Source organism: Nicotiana tabacum, chromosome 6 (genome assembly GCF_000715075.1).
Source record: "Nicotiana tabacum cultivar K326 chromosome 6, ASM71507v2, whole genome shotgun sequence".
Classification (NCBI taxonomy): domain Eukaryota; kingdom Viridiplantae; phylum Streptophyta; class Magnoliopsida; order Solanales; family Solanaceae; genus Nicotiana; species Nicotiana tabacum.
Genome location: NC_134085.1, coordinates 62,135,634 through 62,148,922, shown reverse-complemented (window position 1 = coordinate 62,148,922; position 13,289 = coordinate 62,135,634). Strand labels below are relative to the sequence as shown.

Genomic DNA, 13,289 nt, shown 5'->3' with positions numbered 1-13,289 from the left:
GGCTGTTTCTACCATGTCATGGTGTGTATATTCGGGAGCCACTAATCATATCTGCACTTATTTGCAGGGGTTTCAGATAACGCGGCGGCTAAGTAGAGGAGAAATCAATGTTTATCAAACAGACGGTTCAGCAGCCCCAACTTTAACATTAGGAAATATTAGTATTTCGTTTGGTAGTGGTAGAGTTTTAGCTTTAAAAGACACATTATATGTACCTTCCGTTAGAAGGAATTTAATTTCGGTTTCTAGTGCTATGAGAGATGGTTATGAGTTTAATTGTCATGACGTTGATAAATGTGTTATTACTCATAATAAGCGTTATCTCTCTTCGGCTACATTGATTAATGGTCTTTTTGTTGTTGACTCTATTCCTAAACCATTACCACATAAAGAACTGAATAATGTTGATTTACCAAGTAAGAGAAAACATTCTTCTGAATTGAGTGAAACATATTTATGGCACTTGCGTTTGGGTCATATAAATCTAAACAGAATTTCCAGGTTGGTCAAGGATGAACCTTTAATTTCATTGAAAGTGGAGGCACTACCAACTTGTGAATCTTGTTTAGAAGGAAAAATGACAAAACGAAATTTCCCCTTAAAAGGAGAAATCGGGCAAGTGATAAATTAGAGTTAATTCATTCTGATTTGTGTGGTCCAATAAATGTCCAAGCAAGAGGTGGTTTTGAGTATTTTGTGACTTTCACAGATGATTACTAAAAATATGGATATATTTATTTGTTGCGTCGAAAGTTTGAATGTTTTGAAAAGTTCAAAGAATTCAAGACTGAGACTGAAAAACGACATAATAAACATATCAAGACACTACGATCTGATCGTGGTGGGGAGTACCTCTCTACGGACTTCATTGGTTATTTATCAGAATGTGGAATTACATCTCAATTATCTGCACCTGGAACTCCACAACAAAATGGTGTAGCTGAAAGAAGAAATAGGACTCTTATGGAAATGGTTAGATCAATGATGAGTTATTCCGATTTGCCTTCGTCTTTTTGGGGACATGCCTTAGAAACGGCGAATTATGTTCTGAACTTAGTTCCTTCAAAGTCAGTACCCTTGACCCCTACAGAATTGTGGACTGGGCGCAAGCCTAGTCTGCGGCATATTCGAGTTTGGGGTTGTCCGGCACATGTGCTAAAGGGGAAAACGGATAAATTGGAGGCAAGAACGGATGTATGCGTGTTTATAGGTTATCCAAAAGGGACGAAAGGTGGTTTATTCTATTGTCCTAAAGAGAAAAAGGTAATTGTTAGCACAAATGCCAAGTTTCTAGAAGAGGACTATTTGATGAACCATGTTCCTAGAAGTAAACTCGTTTTACAGGAACTTAGCAAAGGAATGGAAACTCAGTCATCTGAAAATCAAAATAACCATATCCAAACCCCGGAAGTCGATTTTGACATACCATTGCACTTTAGTAGTGGGAGAAATGTCAATAGACTTAATGTCCCACAAGAACAAGTGCCCGCAGTCATACTACCACAAAGTAGTGGGAGTCATGTTGAGTAGACTGCACAACAGGAAGAAGTCATTGATATCCCTGAGGATAGCATGGTGACTCAGGTTCCTGATGATATTGTGGTTCAACCACAAAATCAAAGTGATGTAGTTGCAACTTATGTAGTGCGTAGTCGTAGTGGGAGAGAAATAAGACAGCCAGTTCGTTATACGCTCTTGGGAGAATCATATGATAGGATCCCTGAGGAGCCTACCTCCGAACCTGTCAATTACGACCAAGCACTACATGATAAGGATGCCGATAAGTTGGTTGTTGCTATGAAATCAGAGATGGAGTCTATGTACTCTAATCAGGTTTGGGATCTTGTAGAACTAACTGATGGGGTTAAACCCAATTGATGCAAGTGGATCTATAAGAAAAAGAGAGGTGTAGATGGAAAAGTACAAACTTTTAAGCAAGGCTTGTAGCGAAAGGGTTTACTCAGAAAGAAGGATCGACTATGAGGAAACCTTCTCGTCGGTAGCCATGCTTAAGTCTATAAGGATTCTCTTATCCATTGCTGCTCATTATGATTATGAGATTTGGCAAATGGATGTCAAGACAACTTTCCTTAATGGAAGTCTTGATGAGTGCATCTATATGATGCAACCAGACGGTTTTATGGAAAGTGGCAAAAATCACATGTTGTGTAAACTTAAAAGGTCCATTTATGGACTAAAACAGGCATCTAGGGCATGAAACACTTATTTTGATAAGGCGATTAAAACTTTTGGTTTTGATCAGTGTCTTAACAAATCTTGTGTATACAAAAAGTGGGATGGGGACAAAGTGGCATTTTTGATCTTATATGTAGATGACATACTGCTCATAGGAAATAATGTGGGCATGTTGAATTCAGTTAAGCAGTGATTATCCATACATTTTGATATGAAAGATTTGGGAGAAGCGGCTCATATCCTCGGGATCAAACTCTTGCGAGATCGCAAGAAAAGGATATTAGGCTTGTCCCAAAGTCTTTATATTGATACAATACTCTCTAGGTTTAGCATGCATGATTCCAAGAAAGGATTTCTTCCTTTCAGACATGGAATTTCTCTATCTAAAGATTAGTCTCCTAAGACTGATGAAGAGATAGAAAAGATGAAGGCGGTCCCTTATGCATCAGCTGTGGGGATCCTCATGTATGCTATGTTATGCACTTGGCCTGATATCTGCTTTGCCGTTGGCGTTGTTAGTAGATTTTAGTCTAATCCTGGGAAAGAGCATTGGACGGCGGTTAAATATATAATCAAGTACCTGAAAAGGACTTGGGATTACATGTTGATCTACCATTCAGATGACCTGGTACTTATTGGGTATACTGATTCGGATTTCCAATCAGACAGAGATTCTAGAAAGTCTACCTCAGGTAATGTGTTTACTCTTGGAGGTGGAGCCATAAGTTGGAGGAGTATCAAGCAAACTTGTGTTGCTGATTCCACCATGGAAGCCGAATATGTGGCAGCCTCTGAGATAGCCAAAGAGGCAGTTTGACTCGGTAACTTCCTGAGAGAGTTGGGTGTGGTTCCCTCGATTCAAGCGCCAATTACGCTTTACTGTAATAATAGTGGTGCGGTTGCAAATTCAAAGGAGCCACGAAGCCATAAGAGGGCAAAGCACATTGAGCGTAAATATAATTTAATTCGTGATATAGTGCAGAGAGGGGATGTAGTGGTCACCAAGATTGCGTCAGAGAACAACTTGGCAGATCCGTTTACTAAGAGCTTACCACAGAAGACTTTTGATAAACATGTAGAAGGAATGTGTGTCAAAATTATAGACGCATAGTTATTAGTCTTAGTGGGAGAATGTTAGAATATACTATAAGCCATGCGTATTGTTATAGTATTCTTTATGAACAATTATTTATTTACTTGTTTAAATTCAATAAAGTTTCATTTTAAATAGATCATGTGTTGGTTTGTGCGTCCATTGCTTACATAGTAGATGATTTAGTGTATAAAGTTTAGCTTATACACGGAAGATTGAATCATCGGTTCTTGTAAGACATAAAAGTTAATGTTCACAATCTAATGATGGAATTTGACAAATCATCGGAATGATTGTATCACAAGATTAAATATAATTTATCTTGATTATGGGAATGGTTTAATTCCAACTTCTTGTGCTAGTACATTTTGTATGTATTGAAGGGATCAAGTAGAGATGAGTATTTTATACTGACTTTATAAAATAATTTCTCTAGTCCATTTAATGTACTTATACTCTTAATCCTGATATAATTATTATTAGCTGTGTATGTCACTTGTTGTTTTGATTTATTGAAAGGCGAGATTCTTTCGCGAGTCAATAAGCCTGGTAAATTGGATAACAATGATATAACATTGGCGAAGTAATAATTAGTTGATGGAATCCATGTCTCGATTTTGAGATTGATGATACTCCTTTATGAAAGCTTATAAGTTTTCATGTGTAAACCCGGCCGGTGGATTTTGTATCCGACACATGAAATAAGTTAAGTGTAAGTCTAAAGGAAGTAATCAATAAATTAAATAGTCAGTAATTTAATTTGATTGATTAGTATCTGAATCTTAACATGGGGAGTTAAATAAGGTTTTATGGAAGAATTTCGAAATTGAACTAAGGAGTGCAACTACGAATTTTTAGTGGAATAATTCGTAATTTATTATAATGGAAATTAATTTCAGAATTTCGAAATTAATAATAGGAAGCCTTGTTAATTAAATTCTGTGGTCCCTACTGTACCTAAATAATAGAAAATAGTGGAAACTGTTACTTAGTGGGAAAGAAAACATGGAAACCGTCCCTTAGTGGGAGAAGGAAACCTAACAGGTTTTGAAAACGGTTTTGACCTAAAAACGCAGCTATATATATGGATATAAGGGCTGGACGTTTGGGGAATGATTCTGACTGCGGTTTCTACTAGAATTTTGCCCACCCAAAATTCTCTATTTTCGGTTATTATTTGGGTAACACAGTAGAAGACTGTGAAAATCTGCTGGTGTGTGGTATCAACTGAGGAACTGGAGAACGACATAAATTTGTTGTGTTTACGCTTCAAGAGGTAACCCTAAAATCTCCATACGTACTAGTTGTTTAGATTACACGTGAATAGGATTATGCTATTGCTTTCGCTGTGGTATATATTCCAACAATCAGAAGTTTCAAAAAATTTAAAACGTTATTCAATATACTATAAACAGAGAGAGAGAGAGGACGAATACTGTATGAAAAATTCCTTTTGTAATTTATCTCAAAATCCAAAAGAAATAAAGTAACCAATAAATACAACATCAATAATTCCTAAGTATGAGTTAAGAGAAATTTAGAATTTTCAATGCTTGAGATTCTTTTAAGTACTTAAAAATAATGTACTAGTCGACCCTATATAGCAAGTGGATACATAAAATAAACCAGAAGCAAATGGATTAGATTATTTAGATATATGAATTTATATTTTATAAGTTTTCTACAAAACCGTGTGAATTTTCTAACTCCCACGCGCGCATAAAATAATAACCTGAGCACCATGGACTTGTTTAACTAGATTAGACTAAATCTAGCTACGCATTTAAGTTTAATTTGACCACACACCCATATATGGACTTATTGAACTAACTACGGGGTTGTATCTTTTGAATTTTCTAAATAGCACTATCAAGTTTCCTCGAATATATTTTATTTTTAGGGGAAAAAAGGTACATATGTTATTAAGGCTATGGAATTTGTTCACTTTCCAACACTAGATCATTCAGAAGTCATTTGACGAGTGGAGTATCCTTTTGACAAGTGATGTGGGAAAGCAAGAATTCATTTTCCTTTTCCCACTCTAACTCCCTCTCTGATCTTAACAGCTCGTCCCTACTGCCAATCCTTAGACTTAGAAAAATTCAACTCCAGCTCCTTCAAAGAATTATTACTTATAAAATTAAACCTAAAAAGGAATAAGACGAAAAGCACTAGGGGACAAATTACTTATAACCAATGTAGTGCAGCGAGTCCCTATAGCTTTCTTGGAAAGAAGGCTAATTTTATTAAAGAATTTCATATATTCAGTGAGTGAGAGGGAAATATATCCCTATATAAATTGAGGTTTACAAAGCTAGGCTAAAAACCATATAAATAGTAAAGAAGCTGTAGGCGATCACTTGAACTTCTCAACAATCATGCCAAGAGTACCACCACAACAGCAGCAGAAAAGTACAAACATGGGGGAGATAAAGAAGGGAGAGTGGTCTCCAGAGGAAGACCAAAAACTGAAATCTTATATCATGAGATATGGCATTTGGAATTGGAGTCACATGCCCAAATTTGCAGGTTTGGTTCATTTCAAAAAAATTCCAATATCGATACAATATGTTAATTCTGATAATTCATTCTTTGATCTCTACGCATGCATTAAACTACTTGTAAACCTAAGTAATTCATTATGTAAGTTCATTAATATCATGTTGTAGTTAGTTAACTAATCTCGTGAACTTCGGTTGTACATAATTGCAGGACTTTCAAGAACAGGAAAAAGTTGTAGACTAAGATGGATGAACTATCTCCGCCCTGATGTTAAGAGAGGACCTTTTAGCATTGAAGAAAGAGAAACAGTCATCAAAACCTATCAGGAACTTGGGAATAGGTGAGACTTAGAAGTTCTAATTTTGAGTTCTTTTTTTGTTTGTTGAAAGATTTGAAATTTTAATTAACGAAAGTAATAGAAGTACTCCTTGTGTATTATCTCTAGATGGTCAGAAATTGCTGCAAGATTGCCAGGAAGAACTGATAATGAAGTTAAGAACTTCTTCCACACACACTTAAAGAAGCATTTGGGAGTGAAAAATGATGCCCCGTCGAAGACTAAAGCAAGAAGCAATAAAAGGGCAGTGAAGAAAACCAAAGGAAATGAGAGGACAAATGCCGACAAACGATCACCTGATGTTTCTTCATCAGACAGCAGCAGTATTATTACATTTGAAGAAAATCAAATGATGGACGTTACTATGAATTCATCTCAAACGTACCAAGATTGGTACAACATTGTCGACCAACTAAATATTGAGATGGAAACTAGGCCAGTTATATTGGAGAGCAACCCAGATGATGGTACTTATAATTCCAACGGACAACAACTTCATGATCAGTTTGAGTGCTCTCATGACATTTCCGAATACTATTCCAGCTTTGACTCAATCGACCAGTTCAATATGAGTTCATTCTGGTTTGGTGAACTTTGGGATGCCGAAACATCTGATTTTTTGAGAGATGTTATAACTAATTAGCACCTATATATGTCTCACATCTAGCACTTTTTGGCCTTTTATTAGCAAACAAAGCCAACTAGAAAATGGGGATCAGACAACTTCTAAGTCCTGCTACTTGTTCAATAAATATGAAGTATAGTGGATTAGTGGTAATAGAAGGCTAGAAGCTATATATGTGCTCTTTCTCATGTGACATGACCCAGTTGCCCCAATATGTAGATTCTTTTTTTTCCATCTCTCTCTATTAATAATCACTTAAGGACTAAGGTGGTTAAAATTATTAATTAAAAGAAAAAAAAGAATATTCACATTGACGACATCCCATAAAAACAAGCAACTACGGATATGCAAACAGATCTTAATAACTAGTGGGGCGTGATCGATATCTTTAAATCTGTCGCCATGGACGGTGGTTCGTTTGTAAGAACTGCAGTTACTCTACAACAATGGCGTTCTTGTATGGGCTAAAATTATCATAATGGTATGTGGACCAAGCCGACATTAAGAAAGCCTTCGAAGGCTGCAGTTAAGGCCAAACGCACACGCAAGTATACGCGGTCGTCAAGTAATAAAGTGACTAAAAGTTAAATGTCGAACCCTTGTACACCCCGGTAAGCAGGTCCGCCAAAAGTTCAACCCCACCATCAATGAGGTCATCCACGAAGAAGTAGAAAAGTTATTGGCAAATGGCACTATCAGGGAGGCGAAGTACCCCAAATGAATTTCCAATTTAGTGGTGGTTAACAAGAAAAATGGGAAATGAAGGATGTGTTTGGACTTCACAGACCTAAACAAAGCATGTCTAAAAGATTCATTCCCGCTGCCACACATCGACCAACTCATTGATGCAACGGCATGACACGAGCTATTAAGTTTTCTGGACGCCTACTTAGGTAAAAACCAAATACTCATGGAGGAAGAAGATCAAGAGAAAACTATGTTGATCACACACGGGTGATAGTATTGTTATAAAGTCATGTCATTCGGATTAAAGAACACAGGGCTACATAGAAAGGTTGGTCACGAAGATGTTCAAAGACCAACTCGGCAAAACTATGGAGGTGTATATCGACGACATGTTGGTTAAGTCCGTAAATGCGGAGGATCATATAGACCACCTAGAGGAAGCCTTCGATATACTAAGAAAGTACGAAATGAAACTAAATTCCGAGAAATGCACGTTAGGCGTAGCCTCAGGGAAATTTTTGGGTTTCTTGGTATCACAGTGAGGGATTTAAATCAACCCATATCAAATTAAAGCTATCGACGGGATACGAGAACAATTAACCACTAAGAAGCAAGTCTAGAGACTGACTGGTCAAATTGCCGCCCTATCCAGATTCATCTCGCGGTCGTCTGATAGTGTCACAGGTTTTTCAACGTACTCAAAAAGGACAAAGTCCTCGAGTGGACACCCGAATGTGTACAAGCGCTACGAGAACTAAAGGAGTACCTGTCATAACCACATTGTTCTCCATGCTCGAGCCTGGGGAGCGCCTCCCCATTTACCTTACCATCTTAGAAGTAGCAAAGTGTGGTCCTGGTTTGAGAAAACAACGGTACGAAATATCCTATTTATTATATCAGTAAAACACTAGTTAACACCAAGATGAGGTACCCACACCTCGAGAAACTAGCCCTGGCCCTAGTTGTAGCTTCACTAAAGCTCCACTCGATCTCGGTCCTCACCACTTTCCCTTTACGAAGCATATTGCACAAACTCGAGCAGCCGGGGAGGCTGGCCAAGTGGGCCATTGAATTAAGTAAGCACGACATCACTTATCACCCTTGCACAACGATAAAGTCGCAAGTGCTCGCCGACTTCGTCGTAGACTTTAAAGCAAAGGAATGCCTGAGGCAAAAAAGGAAGTCGATCAAGCTTCTCTTCGAACACAAGACCTATAGGTCCTCTACACCAATGGCGCGTCCAATGGTTTTGGGTCCATACTGGAACTCGTGCTCGATGTTTCCATCGGCAATATAATTCTCCAATTCATAAGGTGCCCAAATATGACTACTAACGAGGCCGAGTATGAGAGCGTATTTGCAGGGTTGAGACTAGCACTCAAATATAGGGCAAAGCGGTTTAAACTCTGCTATGATTCTTAGCTCGTGGTCAACCAAGTTATTAGGTCTTTCCAAATCAAAGAGCAGAGGTTGCAAAAATATCAAACTGTGATCTGCAGATTGCAGCTAAATTTTGACGAATGCCAGCTCGACCAAATCCCACGAACTTAGAATATCGAAGTATACGACCTCACTAAATTGGCCGCCACCAAAAGCATAATGACTGGGGACAAAAGCATAGTTCATCTCCTTAGCTCGACATTAGATCACATCAAGGTAAATTTTGTAAATTTAACTAGGAATTGACGCAATTGTATTATTAATTATTTGTAGGACAACACCCTCCCAAGCAACAAAATTGAAGCTAAAAAGCTAAGAATGCAAGCCGCTAGATACAGCCTCCTTCCCAACGACTTATACACAAGAGCGCACGGTGGCCCCTTGGCAAAATGCTTAGGCCCAAACCAAATCCAACGTGTTTCTCGAGGAAGTCCACGAAGGTCATTGCAGCGCTCAATACATTGATCGAGCACTCATCAAGTGCCTTATATGAGCCGGGTATTATTGGCCCACCATGAAGAAAGACGCCTCATAATTCGTGAAGAAATGAGAGCAGTGTCAAAGATATGCCCCAATAATTCACCAAGTGGGCGAACACCTCCACTCTATCAGCTCTCTATAGCCTTTCATTAAATGTGGAATGGACATCATCGGACCGCTTCCTTCAAGACGAATTTCTTTTAGTTTAACTGGCTATTTCTCTAAGTGGGTAGAAGCAAGGACATTCTCCCAGGTTTGTGAACAGGAGGTAATCACATTCATATGGAAAAATATAATCTGCCAATTCGGCCTACCTAAAGAGATAAGCCGTGACAATGGGCCCAAGTTCACGGGAAGAAAAACCACCAAGTTCTTCGAGAACCGACACATTAAAAGGATACTTTCAGCTCTGTACCACACAGATGGCAACAAACAAGCTGTATCCTCCAACAAACTTAAACATCATGAAGAAGAAACTCGAAGAGGCCAAAGGACTATGGCCAGAAATACTCCCAAAAGTATTGTGGGCACACAGAACTACCCCGAAGACGAGAAACGCCTTATTCTCTAGTCTATGGAGCGGAAGCAGTAATACCATTCAAAGTCAGAGGACCCAACCTAAGGTACTCCCATGAAAGCGGAACTGACAACAACGAGAATAAGAAACAAGACCTCGACGAGGTCAAGGAAAGATGAGATATGACATACATAAGGATGGTCACACAAATACAGCAAGTGGAATGCTACTACAACAAAAAGGCAAAGGTTTGATTGCGAAAAATTGAGGACTACGTGCTCAAAGCCAAAACCCAAGCAAATAGAGACCCACGAGAAGGAAAGTTGGGAACCAACTGGGATAGACCATATAAAATTATAGGCAAGCAAACAAGGGTTCGTGCCAGTTAGAAACTACAGAAGGGAAGCTCCTACCAAACAATTGGAGTATCAACCATCTCAAGTACTTCAACTTCTGAAAAATAAGAAATACCTTGTAAGTCGTACTCTTTTTTTCTGTCCCGCTAGGGTTTTCTCAATGAGGTTTTTAACGAGGCGACAAACGGGACTCTTCGAGTCAGAGTACATAAGGGCAGGCATATTTTTCATTGCCTGACTCCTCAAGAATCTCCAAGTCGAGCAATGAAGGGACTAGATATACTGGGATTGGGACTAGAACGCCAGACAACAACCGAAACTTGTAATTTTCTCCAAGAATGGATTAAGGGCGAAATGATGTAATCAAAGCGACAATGTCAAAATAATAAATATTCACATCTATTGAAACTACTCTCCGAAAAGTACGTTCAACTCACCCAATTCGAACAACACCTATTGGCCCTCGGCCATGACTTAATCAAAAGTGTGCTTGACCCAATTCGAACAACACCTATCGACAACCACGACTTAATGAAAGGTACATTCGACCCAGCTCGAAAAACACCTATCGGCCCTCATCCATGACTTAATCACAGGCATGTTCAACCAAGTTTGAACAACCACTATCGGCCCTCGGCCACGAATTAATCAAAAGTACATTCCACCTAATTCGAATAATACCTATCGACCCTCGGCCGCAACTTAATCAAAGGTGCGTTTGACCCAGTTCGAGCAATACCAATCAGCCCTCGGCTATGACTTAATCAAAGGTACGTTCGACCCAGTTTGAACAACCCTAATCGGCCCTCATCCACGACTTAATCAAGGTACATTCGACCCATCTTGAACAATAGCTATCGGCCCTTGGCTACGACTTAATCAAACGTACGTTCGACGCAGTTTGAACAACTCCTATCGGCCCTCAGCCATGACTTAATCAAAGGTAGGTTCGACCAAGTTCAAACAACCCCATCAACTCTTGGACCTAACTTAATCAAAGGTACGTTCGATTAAGTCTGAAAAACACATATCGGCCCTGGGCCCTGACTTACTGAAAGGTAAGTTCGATCAGCTCGAACACCACCTACCGTCCATTGACCATAACTTAACAAAAGGAAAGTTTGACTAACACGAACATCTCCTACTGCGCCACGTCCTCCACTTAATCATAAATATGTTCGAATAACTCAAACGACTCTTATTAGTCCATGGATATGAATTAAACAAAAAGGTATGTTCGGTCAACTCGAACCGTATTTACCAGCCCTTGACCCAAACTCTAAAGGAAGATAACAACAAAGGAAATACAAAAGCAGAACACAAGTACAAAGATAAGAACGCACGAAGACAAAAGATATATATGAAAGCAAAACGAACCTTTGTATTGATAGAAAAGTTTATACAAAGTCGTTCGAAGATGCCAACCAAAAGTACAAAATTTTAATAAAAACAAAAAATTCAATGGCAGCCGCCACCTAAACTCCACAATCCTCTCTGACCATAAGCAGAGTCGCACCATGCGCTATATACGAGCTGGTCTATATCTCCCTTATCACCTTCCTCAGAGCTGGGCTGAAGCGTGGCGTGATCATAATCACAGGCAAGTCAGGACTCACAAGCTTTGACTCGAACCTCCTCAATAGACATCTCATAGATAAAACCCATCTTATTCAAATTACCAATCTCGTCCAGTCGGACTTCAACAAGGATACACTCCTCGTACTACTCTCGAGAAATGTTAGGATACTCAGAGAGATGAAACGTAGAGGGCCACGCAAGCAATTGGGCATTCTCGACCTCAAATAGCAACCCGCTTATGCATCTCAGAGTTCTCCTTATCCAATTCTACAATTCTCTCCTTGAACCTGGCCACTTTAGCTTTGGTCGCTGATAGGATCCCGTTCGGAGCGAAGAGCCCTATTCTCCAACTCCAAAACTGGGTCTCCTTTTGAGCCTCCGACTTCACAGTGACTTCCCCCATAAGAGCGTCGATCACGAGCTGGCATCCATCCAACTAGCTTCACAATTGAACCAACTGATTCTGGAGATCGCTGCATTGGGTCTCCACGCCTTTTCTTCGTTCGATCTCCTCTTCTTTCCTCCTCAATACTCCCTCGAGAACGCCGAATCTCTCTACGACCTTCATTAGCTCTTTATCTTTCTTATTTAGCTCTTCTCTCTAGGCTAGCACGTCACCCTTCTCGTAAAGCTGCTCCAAATGTCCCATTACTTCCCATGGAACCCAGTTACTTACCTTTCAGTTCACATAAATCTATTTTCGTCACCTCTCTCTCCGAGCACTTTCAATTTCCAAAATGACAGTTTGTAAATCAAAGAACGACAAAGTTTAAAACTTAGAAGCAAGTTAAAACGAATAGAAAAGAACAGAGGATAACCACACTTACCCTGAGGGCAAGACCAACAATGTTCTTCGACAAGGTGCTATCAACCAGTTCCTTGAGGGTCACATGCTCGACGTCAAAGCAAAGACGACCGTAAACGGGAACCACCTCTTCAGTATTTCTCAGCAGATCATGATCCATAGGAATTGTGATGGTCCTTGAACCCCTTCCATCCTCACCTCGATATGATTAAGCCCTTTATCAATTATCTTGAGATCATCAGGTCTATGTCAGAACCCGATCCATAGCCCTCTTCAATAACACCCTTGCCTTTCTTCCCCATCGGCAGGAGAAACATCCGCTACCGTCCTAGAAGAAGAGTCCTCCTTTTGAAAGGCATGAAGCTATCACCGAATACCCCTTCTGCAACCTTCTCCTTCTCGGGAGGCAAAAACATGCCCACATTGGTCTTCTATAGTGGAGGAGCCTCAGAGGTCACCCCAACATCATCCTCGATATGTATCATTACCGTCTAACATATCACAAACTCACCCTCTAATGAGTCGACGACCGAGGGAACTCCTCCTCCTACGACCATGGCTTTCCTCTGGCAGGGCCTCAGGTCCGCTTCACATGGAGAGACCTTATCATCTTTGTTGATGAGTGAAAATGAAGGGGAAGTGGGCATAATAACTGGGATGGGGGCAGAGGTGT

The 13,289-nt window shown here is 39.7% G+C and overlaps 2 protein-coding genes across 2 annotated transcripts; both read left to right on the top strand.

Moving 5' to 3' along the window:
- Positions 1 to 2,620: 2,620 nt before the first annotated feature.
- LOC142181850 (secreted RxLR effector protein 161-like) lies at positions 2,621 to 3,307 on the top strand. The gene is made up of 3 exons (XM_075255457.1): positions 2,621 to 2,714; positions 2,817 to 3,007; positions 3,110 to 3,307. Exons 1-3 carry the CDS (start codon positions 2,621 to 2,623, stop codon positions 3,305 to 3,307), a joined length of 483 nt encoding a protein of 160 aa, XP_075111558.1.
- Positions 3,308 to 5,478: 2,171 nt separating this feature from the next.
- Positions 5,479 to 6,987, top strand: LOC107784612 (uncharacterized). Its single transcript, XM_016605770.2, has 3 exons — positions 5,479 to 5,818; positions 6,002 to 6,131; positions 6,237 to 6,987. The coding sequence occupies exons 1-3, from the start codon at positions 5,668 to 5,670 to the stop codon at positions 6,769 to 6,771; spliced, it is 816 nt and encodes a 271-aa protein (XP_016461256.1). The 5' UTR covers positions 5,479 to 5,667; the 3' UTR covers positions 6,772 to 6,987.
- Positions 6,988 to 13,289: the final 6,302 nt, after the last annotated feature.

Bases quoted from the DNA above. Each gene is read 5' to 3' on its own strand.
- LOC142181850 (XM_075255457.1), top strand. From the start codon at position 2,621: ATGAAGGCGGTCCCTTATGCATCAGCTGTGGGGATCCTCATGTATGCT. The intron at 2,715-2,816 runs GTAGATTTTAGT...TCTACCATTCAG, and splicing joins CTTTGCCGTTGGCGTTGTTA to ATGACCTGGTACTTATTGGG. The intron at 3,008-3,109 runs GTTTGACTCGGT...GCAAATTCAAAG, and splicing joins CTGAGATAGCCAAAGAGGCA to GAGCCACGAAGCCATAAGAG.
- LOC107784612 (XM_016605770.2), top strand. From the start codon at position 5,668: ATGCCAAGAGTACCACCACAACAGCAGCAGAAAAGTACAAACATGGGG. The intron at 5,819-6,001 runs GTTTGGTTCATT...ACATAATTGCAG, and splicing joins TCACATGCCCAAATTTGCAG to GACTTTCAAGAACAGGAAAA. The intron at 6,132-6,236 runs GTGAGACTTAGA...TATTATCTCTAG, and splicing joins TATCAGGAACTTGGGAATAG to ATGGTCAGAAATTGCTGCAA.